Raw genomic sequence first — 19,769 nt, 5'->3', positions numbered from 1 at the left:
CCCCCCCCCCGCACCCCTCCCCCCACGGCCCCATGGCCCGGCCCGGCCCGGCCCCGTGGTGAGCGGGGAGAGGGGGGGGGGGGACGGGGATGGAGCCCGGGGGGGGTGGGGACATGGGGGTCCCGGGGGGGGTCCCGGGGGGGTCCTGGGGGGGGTCCCGGTGCCGCCTGACGCCCCGGGGTGGCCGTGCCCGTAGGTGCAGCTGCTTCTTCCTCTACGACGGCTCCAAGGTGCGGGGCGAGGGCGACCCCACGAGCGCCGGGATCTGCTGCTTCCACCCCCGGCAGGTAGCGGGGGCGGGGGGGGGCACCGGGGGTACTATGGGGGTACTGGGGGGCCTGGGGGTACCGGAGGGGGCTGGGGAGCACTGGGGGGGGGGGCTGGGGGGGCACTGGGGGGCAGTAGGGGGAGCTTGGGGGGGGCTGGGGGTTCTTGGGGGCCCTGGGGGGCGGGTCTGAGGAGCCCTGAGGGGGCTGGGGGGCACTGGGGGGTGTTTGGGGTGGTCTGAGGGGCCCTGGGGGGCCCTGGGAGTACTAGGGGAGTTGGGGGGCACTAGGGGAGGCTGGGGGGCACTGGGGAGAGCTTGGGAGGGTCTGGGGGACCCTGGGGGGGTTGGGGGGAGCTTGGGAGGGCTGGGAGGGGTCTTGGGGGGCACTAGGGGGGGTTGGGAGGCACTAGGGGGGCTGGGGGGCACTGGGGGACTGCAGGCACTGTGGTAACCCAGGCCTGGTGCTGCCTGGAATCACATCTCAATCCCATTCCCCCCCCAATTTCCCTGTCCCGCTGCACCCACTCGATTCAGTTGTATTTATAATTAATTATCTCTGAGCGCGGCGTTGTCGCCGTCCCTCCGAGCCCTGTTAAAGGCCTAAAGCTGCTCTCACTCCCCCCCCCCCCAGACGCCCCCCGAGCAGCAGGAGCTGCTGTGCGGGCAGCTGGCGGGCGCCGTGCGCTGCGTGGCCGACATCTCGGGGGCTGCCCCCGGCCTCATCCGCCTGAGGAAGCTCAAGTTCGCCGTCAGAGCCGACGGGGACCACCTGTGGGTGAGTGTGGGGGGCTGGGGGCACCCGCTAAACCCAGCGAGAAGCCCCGGCTGCCCCAGCAGACTGAGGGATTTTCTTCCAGGGGGTGTGGGCCTGGCACAGGGAGACCCGGGGGGAGCCTGCAGGGCTCGGCTCCTCGCTGCCAGGCCACGCAGCTTTGGGTTGCTGCAGTGGGGGCATGTGCAGGGTGATCCCTTCACCCGGTTTGTAAGAGCCCCCCCTGCCTCTGTGTGTCTGCACCCAGTGCATCGCCTGGGATGTGCCTGGCCATGGCTGGAACAAGTCAGAAGGCTCTGGCACTTCTGTTTCTTCCTCGGCAGCTCCAAAACGAAATTAAACATCTTGGTTGCTGTAGATTGCAGGTGAATGTGAATGTTTTAAAGTCCTTAGTTTCAGGAAAATGTTGGTAATGATTTAGAGTGCTGAGCTAGGTCATCTAATGGACAATGAGAAAGGACAGCGTCTAAAACTGGCTTGCTGTTATCATTTACTTATCCTGGCTGTGCCAGGGCTCTCCTTTGGGTATCTTTGAATTTTCTTTTAATCAGACTTGTGAATCTGGGGAATGTCTGCCTGCCACCGAACTCCCTGTACACCCTTGATACTCACTTAAAAGCAGTAAGAGTTGCTCTCACCTGCTGTCCCCGGGTCGTCACGCTCACCATTTGTGGCTTTCTGCACTGAAGGTGCTGGGCTGCGCTGTTGAGCTCTCTGACATCAGCTGTAGACGGTTTCTGGAGCAGCTGATCAGCCTCTTCACCTTCTACAATGGGCCTGTGCAGCGCGCTTACATGGTAAGTAGAGAGCAGCAGCCGTGCTGGGTCTGGCTGGGAGTGTGGTAGGGCTCGGGGAGTGACAGCCACGCGGATTTTGGGTGTCCGCAGGAGTTTTCTCAGGAGGAGCTGGACAGGCAGTGGGACAGGTACATTGAACACATCCAGAAAAACACCAACGACCTCCACAAGATTTTTAATTCTCTCTGGAATCTGGACAAGAACAAGGTAAAAATCTGTCCTCTGCAGTGCATGGCTCTGTAAATGCCTCAGTTTTTGTTTTTATTTGCCATTTTGAGCATTTCTTGGGGTTCTCTGACACGACCTCTGTTTCTCTCTGTCTAGGTGGACCCCCTGCTTTTACTGAAAGCAGCTCTCATCTTGCAGACTTGCCAGCGGTCTCCCCATGTCTTGGCAGGCTGTATTCTCTACAAAGGCTTGTAAGTGACCAGGCCTGGCCCTTAAATCTGCCCGTGCTCAGAGCTCCGATCCTGGGCTGCATCCAGGGAGCAGAGCAGGGGCAGCAGCTGTACGCAGGGCTGCTTTCTGGTACTGATAGGAGAGTTAATGCTTCAGGCAAGGGCATCCCTGTCTGCTGCTGTATTTCAGAGAGGATAAATGGTTCCTTGTGTCTGTAAGTGGGAAAAACTGAAGCATGAAGGAATTGAAGGTTTCAGTGTAAGGAGTAGTCTGCTCTCTTTGGTATTCAGTGAAACGTGAGGGCCTAACGAGTTAGACTTCTCAGGTGGAAGTCCCCAGGAGAAGGCAAGAAGTGTGTACGTCATTCTTTCACTCCTTGCTGTCTTGCAGAGCACACGAGTGCCCATACCTGTATATTTCTGTCTGCCTTGTAGCCAGGACTGCTGTCTGTACTGGTAGAAAGTACAGAGAAGAATGAGACAGAATTTCCTGTGGGAAATCTGTCATCTTTCAACTGCAGAGAAATCACAGGTAGCTGAGGATGCTGCAGGTGTGGCTCTGAACGACATCAAGGAAAGCCTTGAATCCCTTGGGGGATTTGGAGAATCCCTTGGCAGCAGCATTCATTCCCTTTGACACGGGCTGTGCCTGCAGCACATCTTACAAGCGCTGGAATTATGCCACAATGTGCGCTGCTCTCCAGGCCTGACAGAGGCTGGCCAGACGTTTTTAAGGCAATGATGTCACTTTTGCAAGCAGGACGCTGGGTGTGAGTCACTGCAGCATCCTTAAACCTGGCAGTGTTGCCCTGGAAGCAGACGTCTGACTGCAGAACCGGGTCCTGTCCTGTGTCTGCCCATCACCCTGGTGCGTCTCACTGCGTTGCTCTTCCCTCTGGTAGAGGATTTTTCCACCAAACATCATCAGAGTTCTCTGAACCTTGCTGCAGCACTGCAGAGGGCTTTGTGCTGGGGTGAAACTTCCCTTTCTTTAGAGTCTTTTGGAGAATCTGAAGAAGGTGGATCTCAGCAAGGTGTACGTGGAGAGATCACACACCTTTTGAAGCCCTGTACAAGGGGCTGCATTGCAATACCTGGAGTGTTCGTCCTCCTGAATCTTCTCCACTGCTCACAGCTCTTCGGGGGGTGGCAGTGAAGAGAATTCGAGTCCTGACGGTCACCCAGCTTGTGTTCCTTTTGTGCTGGGTATGGTACAGCCCGTGTCTCAGGCTGGCCCTTCAACCCACACAGGGTTTCTAGCACAACCCGGAGGGGTGGGTGCGGTGGAAAAGACCCCCCAGGGATGCCCTGTCTGGGAAACGGGGCCCTGCAGCCCAGCCAGGTCTGTGCAGAGAGCAGCCTCGTGTGAGCACCGCGCTGCCGCTGGCTCAGCCGGGACGCACCGAGCGATGAGAACCCACAGCTGACTGTCAGGTGATGCCGTGCTCATGGGTGGTGACTTGGTTTTGTGCTTTCAGGATTGTGAGCACCCAGCTGCCGCCTCCTCTCACAGCCAAAGTTCTCCTCCAGGGCGATGAGCCAGGCCAGGTATGCTGCTGAGCGTGTTCGCTGCGTGCAGGTGGGCGCTCGGGGGGTGCCCTCTGGGAGCTCTTGTCCCACAGGTCTTGTCTGTGGTTCCCAAGAAGGACAAATATTGATGCTGTTAAGAGCTTTTATTACTTAAGATTGAGGAAGGTTTCAAGACTTTTACGCTAGGAATTTGCTTTTGCTTCAATATGAATTTATGAGTTCTCAAATACATGATGTTTTGATGAGCATGTTACCTAAATTTGGGTATGTAGTGCTCCATACCCAAAATGAGTATCCAAAAGTGATGAATAGGTCACTTTCCATTGTCATTAAAACTTACCAGATGTATTTATTTCTGGTGTTTAAGATCTTCTCCAAAAATGTATCAAGATCCAGTATGAGGAATGCCTCTACTTTCTCTCTGGTGGAGAGAAGCAAGGTTTTGTTCCCTGAGTGTGCAGTAATGGCAGACTGGTGTATTTGTCCCTGCTTTCAGGTGGATTTGGGTTCTTGGGAAGTCCCCTTGGCCTTGAGGGCTACGTAGGGAATAAATCATTGCCCAGAGTGGTAACCTGATAACTGCACCTGCAGAAGGGGATGGTCTGGGGCCTGCTGTAGTCACAGGGAGGATACCTGCTGTCCTCTGAGGGGGCTGGGGGGGACGACCTGGTGGCACTGATGGCGAGTGCTGAGTCGTGCCTTGAGCTGATGGTTGGCTTCTCTTGCAGGGGGAGTGTGGAGGCGAGGAGCAGCAAGCACACGGTGAGCACCAGCTGCAGGGCGCTGAGATTTCCTGGGACTGTGTCAAAGCTGAATGCAGGAGCATCCCCGAGGGCAGCGCTGCTGCTAGTCAGCGTGTGCCAGTGGGTGTTGTGTAATCAGAGCTAGTTCCTTCAGCTAAGCACAGGAGTTTGCTCTTTTGGGTTTAGTCATGAGTTCTGCAGATTCCCAACATGAATTCCAGTTACCCATGTGTCTGCTTGGCCACTGATGGAACCCTGAAAACAGATGGCTGCTGCTTTCAGTCATCGTTTTTGAGCATCAGTTAATAAATATTCTGCCAGGACAGTTGGAGAGGGGAAAAAAAAAAAAAAAAGAGGGGGAGAACTTTAACTCTGTCAGGCACTGAGTGTATGAGGAGGATGGGGAGACGCTGCCTAGTCAGACCTGGAGAGCTTCTGATGCCCCTGCACACAGGGTGGTAGCACGCCGCCTCCTCTTGTGGGGGGCTTTGTGCTGAGGAGTCTGGCTTCTGTTCCGTGTGCTGGGACATGTTTGTTCAGCTCTCAGACCTTCGTTGCTCTTGCAGGTTCTCCGTTGCCGCAGGGTGTCCGTATCATCCCCGTGTTCCTGACAGAAGATGAAGTCTCAGTGCTCCGAGACTTCCCAGTGGAGTGGATGACGAGGTGGGAAGTCACCGGGACACCTAAAAAGGCCCCTGCAGCTGGGAGTTAGCGTGGCACTGTGTCCTCACCAGCCACTGCTGTTTCCTCTGACATTAATTCAAATTCTGGCACCTTTCTGCTGAAGGGGCCTGAGGTCTTTTAGGCTGGACGGAATCTGTGGTGTCCATGTCTTTGTTGTGAAGCAGCCTGAAGCACGGCTGTCTCCCAGGACCAGCTGTGATGCTCCCTCAGTTCCCGGTGTTGTTTTAAGCCTTTGTGCTCTGTGAGTGAGGCAGTGACGTGCCCAGCAGTCCTCAATGTGTGTGGCCCCTGCTTTTGAGCTGTGTTAGAACTTACCCCATCCTTTGCTGAGGTAGATGTTCTTTGTAGCAGGAAGTGAGCTATTATATACTTAATAATTCTCTCTAAACAGATCCTGCTCAGCAGCTTAATCAACTTGTTACCTCTTGCTAGGTCGCCCATGTCCCCAGCAAGCCTTAGAGGAGAGAAGAATGCTCCTGGCTTCCAGGCAACTCCAGAACCACCAGGAATTCAAGGAAACCAAGACCTGAACGATACCTCTGTGCAGGAGCCCCCCGAGCAAGCCTCAAGCACACCCACAGCAGCAGCTGGCAGCCTCGCAGACACGGGGGCTCTGCAGAGCTTCCCCAGGATGGAAGCCAGGGCAAAGAATTCCCCAGCTGCAGAACCGAGCTGCCCGGATGACAGGAGCTCAGAGCTCGGTGGAAAAGCGTCCTTCTCATCCGACAGACCCGTGAGAGAGCTGCCGAGCCCTCCCAGGCTGCGTGCTGCTGGGCACGCTCAGGCTGCGGGTCCGTACCTGGAAGGTTTCTCCTTCCCAAACCCCTACGCGCAGGAGAGGCAGAGCATGGGGGAATCTCTTGAGGACTCGGATGTCCAACAGCGCAGTTCCCAGAGCTGTCCTGCAGGCAGCACCAGTCCAGCCGTTTGCTCTCCTGCCCAGGAGCTGAGCAGAAGGAAGTCGGGTGAAGAAGACAAGGAAGAGACCCCGAGCCCCGACAGCGTCTCTGGAGAAAGTGGTGCCACTGGTGGTAACTGGGGGGCGGATTGTCCAGCCACTGGTGTACAGCCAGAGCTCAGCAGCAGGGGGGAGCTGCCAGCTGCAGGTGCTCAGGAGAGCCTGCCCGGTGACCCAGCAGAGAGCACAGCCCGTCCCCAGCCCGGGGACAGCACCCAGCCTCGGGAGGGCACTCGGGGAGCCCAGGGTGGCGCGGGGACCGGCGGGCACGGCAGAGTGGTTCAGATGAGCTTGTACGTCCACTGCATCAAGGGGCTGGTGCTCGCCCTGCTGGCTGAGGATCGCCTCCAAGCTGACCAGAGCTCCATCGAAAACGTGGTGAGTAGCAGACCCCTTCAGCACCCGCAGGTCCTCGGCTGCGGCCGCTCCTGTGGTGGTGGCGGGGTGGGATGGGGCTCGGAGGCGCAGAGCGAGCAGGGAGTCTGCTCCCGACTCTGTCCTCACCTGCCCTGTGGCACAGAAGGCAAAGCTGTGCGGCGTGGCGGGAGCCAGCACCCCCAGACAGCGCCGAGAGGTGTGAGCGAACGTGAGGAGCCAGCCTGGGAGGTGGGAGCTGTCACGGGTCGCTCCCGTAGCTGCTGCCGTCTGTCAGCACCAGCGCAGCGCTCCTGAGCACGGCGTGTTGGTGCGAGACAGCCCTGCTGGCTGCCAGGGGCTGAGCTGGCTTTGGGATTTGCTGGGCAGCCCCGTTGGGATCCCTGGGGCTGTCTGCAAGGCAGGGTGTGCTCGGTGGGGAGCCCTGCTGGGGCAGCAGCTCCCCACGGCGCCTCTCCGGATGGGACCCCGGGTCCCCAGCCTGCCTCCCCCTGGCCCTGCTGTCCCCGGGGGAGCTGTGGCAGGACTGGGGGGTGCCCTCTGAGTGCTGCCTGTGGGTGCTGTGCCGGGGCGATCCGAGGTGCCTCCCGCTGCTGGGTGTGCTGCTGTGTGCAGCCTGCCCCGCCGGGCGCTGCGCTGCCGGTAACGAGCCGCCCGCGGGTGCGGGGGGAGGACGAGGCTGCTCCGGCGCCTCCCTGTGAAGGATGAGGCTGCAGAGCTGCTGCCTGGCCTCGGCCTCAGCTGGGGAGCTGAGTCAAAGCTGCAGAGGCCCGTTTGATGTGCCAGTTGCCATAGGAACAACCTCGTTTCTTCAGCTGTCAGACTGCAAGGTGGGGGAGAGCGCAGGCTGATGCCGGCTGCCAGCAGCACAGCCTCAAGGGCACAAAGCTCAAGGTTTGGTTCTGAGCTCTGGGGCTCAGGGGCTGTGTCCGTGACCCCCCTGTGCCCCGGGGGATGCACAGCCCGCAGGGTTGGCTTGCCAGGGAAGGGGTGGATGCAAAATCAGCCAAGGCCAGGACGCCTTAGCCTTCTGCACCAGAAATGCCAAATCATTGTCCCCTTCCTGTTCCTGCTCATCTTGAACAGGCGGCCACGCAGTGGCCCTGCTCCATCACGTCTGGGGAGGAGGTGGGGTGCACACAGGGAGGAACGATGTGCTCGAGAGCTGGAGGATGCTGGTGCTGTGCAGACGCCCTCAGCTCCCCTCCATCCCGCAGCTCGTGTCCAGGAACCTTGTCTGGACACCAGCCTCTGCTCTGCCTGCTGCCCGCAGCCCCACTCGCTGCTGAGGGGGAACATCTGAGGGCCATAGGCCCATGTAAATGCCTCAGGGTTAGCTCTGCTCATGGCAGGCACGCGTTGCTCCTCCTCCATCAGTCCCTGGGCTCAGCCAGCAGTGAGCAAGGTGGGCCTGTCCTGGCTCAGCTGGTCGCTGGGCTCACCACATCTCGAGATCAGCCCCCCTGTGAGTGCCGTGCTGCCTTTGGCTCATTTTCCCTTCGTGCAGCCCCGATGCTGCTCCGTGCAGGTTGCTGTCTCCTCAGACCCGCTGCTCCCAGCGTGCATGCTTCTGCTTCGGATCTCCTCTTGGCAAACCATTACCTCTGCCCAGCTTTATTTTTCTCCTGGTTTTCCTGGCTACAGCCTTCCCCTTGGAGCAGGTGCTGTTATTTCCTGGAGCTGTGCTGCCCGTCCCGTCCTCCCGAGGAGGGGCACCTTGCTGCAGGACACGGAGCTGGGAGCGTGGAGGCTCCGCTGCTGGCGGCGCACTGGGCTCAAGGCACCGCCGCAGCTTTCTGAGCTTTTGTTTATCTGTGGGTTACAAATGACCCTCGGCTCTCAGGGATGTCAAAGCTTGCTTGTAATTAATTTATCAAACGCTTTGAGGCCCCTGAATGACACCAAAGAAGGGTAAAATATGCTCCTTGCGCGGCGGCACAGATCACCCCGGGCAGAGCAGCTCCTGGTGCAGACCTGCGGCAGAGCAGGCACTCCGGGTCCCGCTGCGTGTCCCAGGGTGGGAGCCGTCCCCTCCCCTCCTCACCGGAGAGAAAAGCAAATCTGTGCTGGGGCCAAGGGCAGGCCCTGCCCTGCTGCTGGGTGGAGGCGTGATCCGCTCAGCAGTGGAGGAGGGAGCGGTGGGATTAGGGAGTTAATCTTGGGGCCAGCAGGGGCTGCAGGCTCGGTGCCGATCCCGTCCATCCTCCAGGCTGCAGCCCCCGGGCACCAGGCCCGTGCTGAGCTGGGGGAGCTGCAGTTACAGGCATTGCAGTGGCTCCTGTTGGGGTTGGGGTGCCCCGTTCTGGTCCCCATCTCGCTGCTTTCCTCTGCCTGAGTTACCGCAGTTCCTGGCCGGGGGCCTGGTCCCTGCCCTGCCGGCAGCGGTCACCGCGCTGCCCCCGGGATGCTCTGACCCGTGCCTCCTCCTGCCCTGTGCAGTACCACAGCAGCCTGGCTTCTCTGAACGGCCTCGAAGTTCACCTGAGGGAGACCCTGCCCAAGGACTCTGCGTCCTCAGCCAAGGCGACCTACAGCTTCACGCACTACGACTGCATCCAGAACGTGCTCACGGGTAAGCCCTCGCCTGCTGCTGTCACAGCGGGAGCTCCGCGGGGTCTGTGGTTACCTTCCTCACAGCTCAGAGGCGTTGCTTGCTAAGCTGTGTGCAGTTACCCTTACGAAATGGCCCTGTTGTACAGCCCAGCCGAGGAAACTCCATCGTTAGTGAGTTTGTTGCCTGCTGAAGGCGTGTTGATCACGCCCTGTGGCTCAGAGACAGGGCCCGTGGGGAGATGGAGCAGCTGCCACTGGCACCTCGCTTGGAGAGGTGTTGGCTGGGGCTCTGCGAGCTGCTGGGCCCACGGACAGGACTCGACACCCTCTTTGACCACGACCTCCAGCCCCCCGGCTCTGTTCAGCCCTGGCGTCAGCCTCTCCTCCACAGCAGGCAGGGGCTAGGAGCAGGCAGGAGGCCCCGTGCAGGTGCTGCTGCTGTTCATTCTGACCTGCCCCGTTCTCTGGCAGCCTCCCAGGCAGCGTCCCGGCTCTCTCCAGCCTAGAGGAACCCCTCTAGGGAAAGGGGAGGCCCGCTGACTGTAGGGAATCCCACCTCAGGCCTTCCTTGTCGCCCCTCTGCTCCGTGTACACGTGGCAGAGGCACGCCGGGCTTTGGCTGTGCGTGGCTGAGCACAAATCAGCCGCTGCCTGTCGAGACCACGCTGAGACCGAGGCTGTTGTGCAGTCTGTTCTGCCGTACCCAGGGACTGGGGGGAAATCCCCAGCCTTTTCCTGCTCAGCTCTCCCCAGCGCAGGCTCCTAACGCCCCCGTTGCTCTGTTTGGCAGCCAACCTGCCCCCTACACCTGGCCCCCTGGACCGGCACTTCCTGAGGGCTGCAGCGCTGATCCACTCGGACTTCAGCCAGCTTCCGACTGCCTCCGAAATGATCATCAGGTAAGGGGGGGTCGTCGCTCCCTCCTGCGGGCACCGGGCTGCTGTGTGGCTCACACATTGGGCAGAATGGGGGAACTCCTTTTGTACAGCTCGCTGAGGTGTGGCACATGCTGTAATCGTGCTGGTGGCTCTTGCTGCGGTCAGTGCTGTCACCTCGCTGCCTGAAGTCTGCTCTTCAGAGGCAGGCTGCTCAATATTCTGCCTGGGGCTTGATCTGGGGGTTGATCAGCTAAAATGGCACCGGCACGGGTGAGCTGGAGGCGCAGCCAAGCTGTGCCCCAGGTCTGAATTCAGACACAATACTAGAACATCGCCAGCTCCCGGCACCGTAAGGTTCTAAGACGCAGTTTTAAATATAGCTGTTCCTAATAATTTGTGTCTCGGCCGGGAGCCAAAAGCACCCAGAATTGGCAACCTAGATTTTGTTTTCTTGCGCGGCTTGTTGGGTTGGAAACACGCTGTAACGTGCGTGGCAAACTCGATTGTACTGCGCCAGGCAGGATGGCCTTATCGCAGGCAGCGCTCCGCACGGCCCCTGCAGGAGCTGCTCTTGTGCTCCAGCGCTCCCGTTCCCGCAGCTGATCTCGGGCAGGGTGCTCCTGCTGTGTGTGTGCAGGGTTTCTGCTTGCTTGGCCGTGCTTGTTTGTCCAGAACGTGATGAAATAAAGATGCTTCTGGGAATTACTGCTTCATTTCTGTCATGCTGCCTGCCAAGGGAATGTGAATCATAGGCTTTAATGCTGGAGAGCTCCGTGGTTAGCGTTAGCTTGACTGGCTCCTTAAATCCTGTGCCGGGTAAGCTGGCGCATTCTGTGTTGCCCCCAAAAAAAGCAACTCGGTGTGTGAATCAGCCTGAGTAACAAGATGACTAAAACTGCTTGCTTTTATGGAGAGTTGTCACAGAAGGGTGTCAGCAAACATATCAGCTGCTGCTTTCCGCTCTCACGGAGGAATACAGAGCCCTTTGCTTTGCTTCCTCGCATCTCTCCCAGGTCAGTACTGAGCAGTGGTTTTTAATGAATGGTTTGAGCTTCCTGCTGACCGTGTCTGACCCGTGTGCGGGGCTCATCACACACAACTAACCTCATGGGTCCTGCTGCAGGGGTGCTGTGCTGGGACTGCCGTATGGGAGATAGGTCCCTGCAGGAGGACGGGGCGTTGGACACGAGGAGTGTTTAATGTCAGCTTGTGTCCTGGGCTGGTCTGCCAGGGAGACTCTCTGCGGATGGGCAGCTGCACGGGTGTTGATGCTGCTGAAGAGGTTCCAGACCGTGAGGGATGAGACCCTTTTTCCTTCAGGACGCCTGGACCCTTGAGAAGGAAGGAGGGTCTGGCTCCCTGTGGCCTTTTGGCAATACATCACAGGGGTTTGGTGCCCGTTTCAGCATCGTGTTCCTTCGCTGAAGTAGACCTCAGTCCCTCTCAGTAGCTGGGAGCACAGTGCTCTGAGCTGCCCAGCGCCCAGCACTGGGAGCTGAAGGGGATCTTGCACAGGGCAAACCCTGACTGCTGCTTCTCCCCTGTCCTCCAGGAACGCCTCCACGGCCGTGTACGCCTGCAGGAACCCTGTCCAGGAAACCTACTTCCAGCAGCTGGGTGCTCCGCTCCGCAACTCGGGCGTTCCCAACCCTCACGACAGCGCGTTCAGCTTGCCGGGCAAGGCCAAGCAGAAGCTGCTGAAGCACGGAGTGAATCTGCTCTGAGCTCCGAGGCAGCGTGTCCCAGCCCGTGAGCAAAGACGGTTCGTCTCCAAGAAGCAAAAGCTCAAAGCCGTGTTTTCTGTAGGAGGCATGGGGCTCCGTGCTACCTGTGGGGGCTCCAGCCTGCCTTGCCCTGATGAGGGGCACCTTGGTGCCCTATTCCTGCAGCACCTTTTGCTCTACTGCAGGATATCATTGATGTTAGCACTTACCAAAGACTGAAGGTAGCAAATAGCTGTTGGGGTGTTTGGTTTACATTGACTGTAATCATGGTGCTCTGCTGCCGCGGGCAGAGGCTCCTGGGGTGCCTTGACCTAAAGAAAAACCTCTTTGTGCTCTAAGCTACACAGGACGCTGGGTTGTTGGCAGTACTGGCTTTCAGAGATGAGAGCCAGCCACTGCCCCTGCCTGGAGTTCTGTTACTATCCTTGCCCTGGTCAGCCTCGGGCTCTATTTATACCTCTTCATATACAGCAACGCTCCCCTGCTGCACCTTTGTGCCTTACCTTGCTTAACAGAGCCTGCGCGCTCTCCTGCTAACTGGAACAGAACAAGCTCTGCAAACCCCCAGCCCTCCGCCAGCAGCTGTCTGTAGCTTTTCATTCTGTAGCTGGATCTGGGAGATCCTCGCCCCTCCTCGCGTGCCTGCTCAGTGGCTGTGAGGTGTGGTGCTGCTTTCCAAGCCGCCCACCAGCACAGGAAGGTGCTGTGACCTGCTGGGGGGCTGTGAACTGAGAGCTCGACACCCTGCTGCCTGCTTCACCCCTTGCTCTCGCTGCTCAGTGTCTGCGCTCTGTTGGCACAGGTGAGTGGGGGCCCCTTAAGCTAACGGGACCAAATTGGGGCTGCAGCCCCTGGGCACGCTGCTGGTGCTGGGACAGGCGGTGATGGGTCCGAGGGCTGCGTGCCTGCCTCCTGGCTCTGCTGTGTTTTATGACTGCTGCTGTTCCACACACACATCACTGTGAAAATAAAAGTTTGCAAGACAAGACCTGGGTGTTGGCTCCTGCAGGCTCTGGTGGCCCTGTGGCCGAGCCTGGAGAGCGCTGAATCAGCACAGCAGTTCCCGGTGCCTCGGGGCAGGCGTTGTGCTGGGGGCGAAGGCTGGGGGCAGCTGCCTGGCTGTGTGGGGTCAGCACGGCCCCAAGGGGTGCGATAAATGCGGGGAGGTGATAAGAGGCTGCCCCCGGGGTGCTGGCAGCGGGGGCGGTGGCGATGCCCTGGGTGGGAGGCTGCGGGGCCGGGTGTGCAGCACGGTGCCCTCACGGCATCGCTCATCGCGGGCCCCTCACCTCCTCCCACCCCCAGCTCCCGTTATTCTCAGCACTTTGCTCCGTCCCAGCCGAGCTGCTGAGGCCTCGGGAGGACAGGCTGCAGCTCCGCCGCGTTCTGCCTTACCCTGGAACAGTTACACCAGCAGGCAGAGCCCCGTCTGTTTTCAGCACAACGGTTTATTGATAATCTTTGCTTATCCACTGTATGAATGTTACCAAACTGTAAGACAGTTGCCAAGCCAGCCTGCTTCCTCAGAGTCTGTTTCCAAGTAATCAATGCATGTAGAAATCATGGTAGAAATCATGCACTTCGGATATTCGGTAACAAGACAGGTGTAAAAAATATCTTGGATGTATTTGAAATCTCTGCCTTCCCTTGCAATCTGATCACTCAGGAGTCTGTAAAGAAGTTGCTGCGGAGCTGGGCTGCGTCCCCCCGGGCAGGGCAGGGGGCGGGGGAGGCACCCGGCCCCTCTCCGAGCAGAGGAGCAGCGCAGGGGCAGCACCCACGTGCGGTGCTTCGGGCAGGGGCATGGCAGCACCGAGCCGCCCTGCCCTGCGGCTGCAGCCCCCCCCAAAGCCAAACGCCTCCCTGCCCCTGCGGGGGCTTCCCAGCCTCGACTCGTGGAAAACAAGGGTCGCCGATAACACAAGGAGGGGATTTAGGCAATGGGTAACACCTCTGGCAAGGTCAAAGAGCAGAGCTGGCCGTGCCCGGTGCTGGGTCTGCCCCCAGGAGGTGCTCGGTGCCTGCTGCTGCCCGTCCGTCCGTCTGTCCGTCCATCTGCACGGCCCCACAAACGGGACAGGGGCAGGCTGAGCACCGTGCTCCGCTGCTCGGTTGCTTCGCTGTGCTGGCACAGGAGCGTTGTCCTTTGGATGGCCACGAGAAATTGTACACTATCACACTCAAACAAACACCCCGGTAACTCTACTTCTGAACACTGCAAAACACGGTAGCAACATAACACGTACGGGAGTGGTGCTGCGTCTAACCACGGAGGGAAGGAAATGCACCGGCGTGGTGGAGGGGGATCCCTGAAGCCAGTGATGGGCGGGAGGAGATGGGCGTTGAGACACGTCGACGTTTCCATTTACAAGACCCCGAGGGGAGCCCCCAGCGCCGTGCCGGGAGCGGCCTCCCGGGGCGGGCGGCGGCGCTGGGGCTGCGGTGGCACCGCCAGCACGAAGCCGGGTCCCGGCTGCCCTCACCCCCACAGCGAGGCAGCGCCCTCAGCGTCCCGGGGCGAAGATGAAGTCGAGGGCTTGGCGCTCGGCGGCCGCCACGTTGGGGTGCCACAGATCCACCATGAAGACCACGCGGGGACCCTCCTCCGGGGGACCTGGGAGGGACGCGGGAGCGGGGTGAGGCGCGGGGTCGCCGTGCGCCCTGCCCTGCTCGTGCCGGAGCGAGCTGTGCCTGCTGAGCACCAGGACGCCAGCCTCTGCTGCAGAACCAGGCAGCCCCATGGCTCGGGACCCCCAGAGCACAGGCAGCCGAGGCACTCGGCGAGGTCACTGCGTGCACCCCAGCATCACACACGCTGCATCACGCCCAGCCCTGCACGACTCCAGCAACCACCCCCCAGCTGCTACTGGGAGCCCAGTGCCTCCAGCACCCAGGGCAGGGCACTCCTGCAGGGTCCCAGCCCCGCTGTTTGCCATCCCACACCGTGTGGCTCCTCGGGGCAGCGGGCACGGCGCTCAGCTTGCCGTTCAGCAGCAGCCGTGCTCGCAGCTGCGTCTGAGCGCGGTGTGCGGAGCCGCTGCGGCGCTGTTCTGGCCTTCCCCATCCCCACGGCTCTGCAACGAGCTGCATTTCCCCCTTCCATAGCAGGGTTTATGTGGGAGCAACAGCTTTTGTTCTCCCACCCTCTTCACACGCTCTCCTGCAAAAAACAGCTCTGCTTGACGCTTTATGCCATCGGCACTAATGCCGGCTAATCCGGGAGAGCTGCAGCAGAACGGCCCCGCGGGTAACGGCGAGGGGCAGCAGAACCAGCCTGACCCTGCTGCCTGCTGCTGTGCTCGCCTCAGGAAGCACAAATTCACCCTGCCCGGTGTTGCAGCTACCGAAAGCTTTGGGCTGGATTGAGCTCTGCAAATGGGGGCGAGGCTGGGGGAAAAGCCAGAGGGGCTGGGACCCGATGCGGAGAGGCACCGGGAGCTCCCACTGAGAGCCTGGGGCACGACGGGCGGCACAGCCAGCCCTGAGGGTCGGGGAGCAGGGTCCTGGGGGCTGGTGAACGGGGTGCTGGGGGCCGTGAAGCTTTTCTCCCACCGATGGAGGAAAAGGCCCCGGGGGCACACCAGGAGCCTTGTGACAGGGCTGGCTGCAGCTGGCAGCGCCGCTGTGAGCCGGGGCACGGGGCTGCCAGCATCGGAGCCTGGGCAGCCCCGCGGTGCTCAGGGGCGAGGGAGCTTCTCGGTGCTCAACACAGGGTGGGGAGAGGCCAGAGGGTCCCCAGGGCTGGCAGGATCCCAGCAGGGATGCAGGGTGAGGGCACAGAGCACCCCGGGGAGGAGAGGACTCCAGGTCAAGTGGGCAAGGGGGACCGGGCAGGCACCGTGTGAGCCCCGTGGCTCTGCGCTTACCTTCGTGAAAGGCGGTGTGCAGGAAGGAGTCGTCGAACAGCAGGCAGCGCCCCTCCGCCCAGCACTGCGGCTCGCCCCCCACCACGAGCTCACAGTTGCTGGGGGTCTTCAGACCTTCAGGCACAGAGGAGAGAAGAGGGGGGGGGTCAGGCTGGGCTGTGCTCCCTGTGGTGACGGAGCCCCTCGGGGAGCAGTGAGCGCCACGCCAGCTCCACGCTGCTGCCCCCGGGCAAAGTGGAGCCCAAGGGGAGCCGAGGGGCTGCTGCCCCCCAGGAGCAGGAGCAGCAGGGCTCAGTGGGGGGCTCAAACAACGCCAGGGCGCTGGGTTTACAGCCTGAACTCCCAAGCTGGGTGCAGCTCGGCCCCTGCCCTCTCCCTCCTGCCCATCCTGCACCCAGGGCTGTGGGGCCCCCCCCGCGGTGCCTTGCTGTACCCATCCCGAGCTCAGCGCCGTGGGCACCCTCTTTTGTACCCGGCACGGCTGCCAAGCCCCAGGCGTGAGCTGTATGTAGGAAGCCAGTTTCCTGGTGCATTTTTGTAGCTTCGGGACCAAAGGCAGAGCCTGCACGCTTATCTTCCTCCAGCACTGGTGTGATTACACTGCCCACTGCAAGGCTGGAGTGGGAGGAAAATGTTGCACCTAAGGGATGGGCTCAATGCACGGCTCTGCCCCTGCTCCACCTCTGACCTTGCACCATTCGCCATGGTTACCTCCTGCATTTGGGGCATGAATTAGTTCACCTTTAGGTCCCTTCCAACCCAAAGCACTCTACGTTTCTAGGACCGTGTGCCTCCTCACTTGGTCACCCAGCCGAGACGCTGCCACAGCAGTGCCCCACCAGGCAGCTGCCTGGACAGAAAATCAGGGGGCTGCAAAACTGCCCTAAGGGAAGAGGCTCCATGAAGGACAACCCTAGGAATAAAATGGGTCTGTTCCTAAAGGACTAGCACAAGTCGGGACAGCTTGGTGAGGGCCAATCCCACCACCTTGTGCATCAGAAACACCACCCGTGGCACAGGGCGAGTGCTGCAGCAACCTGCCCCCAGGCGCAGCCCGGAGGGGAAGGGGCAGCTCCCGTGACTTCCAGGTGGTGACGATGCTGCTAACGAGCAGGAAGGGGTTTCTGTGCCAAATCCAAGCAGGCACAGCAGGGACTCCCAGCTGCCCAGGAGAGCTGGGAGCATAAAAGCTGCTCTGCTTTCCTGATGAACATTTCAAAGACAGCAAAGCCCAAACCCATTTCCCTGCACAGTGGCCTCAGCTGGAGTCGCTCCAGCTGGAAGGGGCGAGCTGAGCAGCCAGGGGAGGCAGGAGGAGGAGGTGGCAGCTCACAGCCTTCCCTTCTGGGCCAGCGCTCTGCAGGATGCGTCCCTGCCCTTGGAGCAGCAGCACTGGGGCTGTGCCTGGCCCCAGGTGCTTGGCAGAGCAATGGGGGCGCTGGGGTAAAACCCAGGAAGATTCAGCTCTGTGCCTGCTGTTCTGGCTCTGCAGGGCACGCTGACCTGGAAGCACTGAGTGTCTCACAGGTGACCACGGCCTGGGCACAGTGAGGGCCAGGACAGCAGCACCGAGGTGGGGACGTCACCGCACTGAGCAGCTGTCGGCACACCCTGGGCACGGGGCTGTGTCCTGGCAGGAGGGCCAGCAGCAGGAAGCAGATGGGGCAGGATTTTGGAAATGCAGGACAAGGGGATGGCCCACATCGCTCGTCTCCCCAGGGCATGCATGCTCCAGGTGAGAGCTGGCCTCGGCTCTGTGCTGCCATCACCTGCACCAGGCTGAGCCGTGCCTCGCTCTGCGCCCAGGAGCCGTGCCCTGCCCCTCGCCTCTCCCAGGCCCTCCAGGGGCTGGCTCCTGCCTCACCCACGGCTCCCCAGGGCAGGAGAGCTCGTCAGATAGCTCAGAAGCCCAGCTCCCCCTTGCAATTAAATGGCCAGTCGCAGCCGGCGTGTGTTTACCCGAGAGGAGTTGGCTGAACAATCGCGTTCGGTGTTTGCCAGCAGGGCCCGTGCGGTGCCTCCCCCGGCGCGATCTGCGCTGCTTCCAGCGTGGCAGAGTCCCGGCCATCTGTGCCGCGGGGGTTCCCCCCTTCCCGGGCACCCGCGGGGTGGGGAGCACCGCGCTGCCTGCCCAGCGCCCCATCCCCCGGAGGGGACCCCCAGAGACCCCCTCCCTGCCCTGGGACCGGCACCGAAGCAGCGCCTGGCCCTGCTCTTGGCAATAACTGCGTCCCTCACAGAGCACCCTAACACCCAGGACCCGCGCTGGGAGGCAGCTCGGTGGCCGGAGCAGTGCCCCAGGCTGCCCAGAGCAGGGGATGGCGAAGGACGCATGGCCCCCGCGGGGCACTTACCGAGGTGGCAGCGGATGCGGATGTTGGTGGGTCCGTAGTGCTCCGCAATGACGGTGCCCGGGCTCAGCACGGAGATGCAAGCGTTCCCAAAGACATTGTTGCCAATGCAGGTGCGAAGGCTGCCGAGCAAGCGGTACGTCCGTGGGCATCTCCTGCAGTTCCTGGGCACGCACATGCCCTGGTTCACCAGGTAGAAGGTGAACCACTCCCCGCTGGGCGTGCTGTTCATTTTCCATCCTTGCGGGAGGCTGCAGTTTGAGAACGCTTTGTAGAGGGTCTCAAACTCGCACAGGATGGTCTGGAAGTTGCGCTCCAGCAACTCCACGTCGTGCTTTTGAGCGTCCCGGGCGAAGTAGGGCATGGTCGGCAAGTCCGGCAGGAAGAAGACTTCTGGCTTCTGGATGGACGGCCGGCTGTTGAGGTAGCGGCCCTGCTCGCGGATGCCCTTGTGGATCCTGCCCATGCCGGACCAGGAGTAGCGCTTGGCGTACTCCTGCAGGTTGTGGTAGAGTTTCTGGTTGAGCCCGTCGTGGTGCGTGCAGCGCACGCACTCGGGCGAGTGGCAGTAGACGTACCCGTTCTGCACGCCGTTGGCCTCGGCGCTCTGCATCAGGGCGTTGACGGTGGCGTAGGCGCGGGGCTGCTCGCGCCCCACGTGGTAGCAGTACCACACGAACAGCACCAGCAGGCAGGCGACGGCGGCCAGGGCGGTGGCGTCGCAGTCGCGGAAGGACTGGATGCCCGTGGCGATGAAATCCCGGAGGCCGTCCAGGGACCAGCTCCAGTCCACCAGCCACTCCACGGACATGTTGGCGCAGCGGGTGGCGCGCAGGGGGGCCCGGCGGTCAGTCCTGGCGCTCCTCAGGGGCACCCACACCATGCAGGTCTGCCATGGGGGAGCGGAGCTGCGGCTGTCCCCAGCGCGCCCGGCACCTCCGCATGGGCAGCGGCCACCAGCGGCTCGCGGGGAGGCCGGGGGGAGCCAGAGCCACGGTGTCAGCAGCCACGTGCCCAGAGGGTCCCCGTCTGCGCCCCTGGGCGGATCATCCTGAAATGCAGCACCCGGGAGAATCTGGGGAGACAAATCCGGAGGTGTTAACGGGGTGTGGGCTTCCCCTGGGGTCTCTGTGGGGGCTCAGCCTGGGGCTGTGGGGGGCACTGGCTCCTCATGGGGGGAGAGGGGATGATTGACGAGGAGCCCTGCTGTTTGCCCAGCAGCCCAGTGCTGTCCCACGCTGAGAAAAGCCTCTACCCGCTCCCAACAGCATCTGCCACAAGAATCCCAACATCCACTGCAAGGTAGGTGGGGAGAGCCAGCCCCCTCGGCTCCCACTGCCCCATCTCCTTCTCTTCTCCTCTGCTGCCTTATCACACCCCAAATCTGGCTGATAAGGAGCCAGATCTGGCTGAGCCAGGAGCAAGGCTCAGAACAGGCTCTTAGCAGCCCAGCCTCGCAGTACATTGATTTATCTCCTGTATCTGAACGCTCTGAAATGACGCTCCCTCCGGAGACCAGGAGGTTGGGGCAAATCCCTGGGCAGGGGCAAATCCCCCTCACAGCCTGCAGCCGCTCGCTGCCCCCAGCAGGGCAGAGCACCCTACCGGCTCCATCCTCACAGCACGGCCGCTGAGCACAGGGGGGGTTGTTCCTGATGGCTGCTCAGGAAATCCCACCCTCAGCTCCACGCCAGCAGTGCCGACCTCAGGCTCCTCGGGAAGCAGCCGGGTGAGGCCGTGGCCCTGCTCCCGGTAACCACGCGTGGCCCCTGCTCACCCCTGCACCATCCCTGGGCACCTCCGGGCAGCGGTGGGAAAGGGAAGGGAAACACAAACCAGGTCGGAGAGGACACCGAGAGCCACCCCCGACTA

The 19,769-nt window shown here is 61.2% G+C and overlaps 2 protein-coding genes across 5 annotated transcripts; one reads left to right on the top strand and one right to left on the bottom strand.

Annotated features, from left to right (window-relative positions):
* Positions 1-16: 16 nt before the first annotated feature.
* HPS4 (HPS4 biogenesis of lysosomal organelles complex 3 subunit 2) lies at positions 17-12,628 on the top strand. 4 transcript variants are annotated; one of them, XM_084297247.1, is made up of 14 exons: positions 17-58; positions 197-287; positions 900-1,043; positions 1,730-1,837; positions 1,928-2,044; positions 2,162-2,256; positions 3,714-3,783; positions 4,494-4,527; positions 5,075-5,171; positions 5,625-6,528; positions 8,965-9,097; positions 9,869-9,977; positions 10,872-10,969; positions 11,080-11,613. In XM_084297247.1, the coding sequence occupies exons 1-14, from the start codon at positions 33-35 to the stop codon at positions 11,154-11,156; spliced, it is 2,103 nt and encodes a 700-aa protein (XP_084153373.1). In that variant the 5' UTR covers positions 17-32; the 3' UTR covers positions 11,157-11,613. The 4 variants fall into 4 exon arrangements, with proteins under 4 accessions (XP_084153373.1, XP_084153374.1, XP_084153375.1 ...); XM_084297248.1 differs by lacking the exon at positions 10,872-10,969 and having other exon boundaries at positions 11,509-12,628; XM_084297249.1 differs by lacking the exon at positions 10,872-10,969 and having other exon boundaries at positions 11,188-11,613.
* A 1,556-nt stretch (positions 12,629-14,184) lies between these two features.
* Positions 14,185-18,780, bottom strand: ASPHD2 (aspartate beta-hydroxylase domain containing 2; the record flags this gene model as incomplete). The annotated part of the gene is made up of 3 exons (XM_084297270.1): positions 14,185-14,294; positions 15,547-15,660; positions 17,901-18,780. The coding sequence occupies 3 exons, from the start codon at positions 18,778-18,780 to the stop codon at positions 14,185-14,187; spliced, it is 1,104 nt and encodes a 367-aa protein (XP_084153396.1).
* Positions 18,781-19,769: the final 989 nt, after the last annotated feature.

This window comes from Netta rufina, assembly GCF_964035555.1.
Source record: "Netta rufina genome assembly, chromosome: 17".
Lineage (NCBI taxonomy): Eukaryota > Metazoa > Chordata > Aves > Anseriformes > Anatidae > Netta > Netta rufina.
This window is presented reverse-complemented; position numbering and strand designations above follow the sequence as displayed.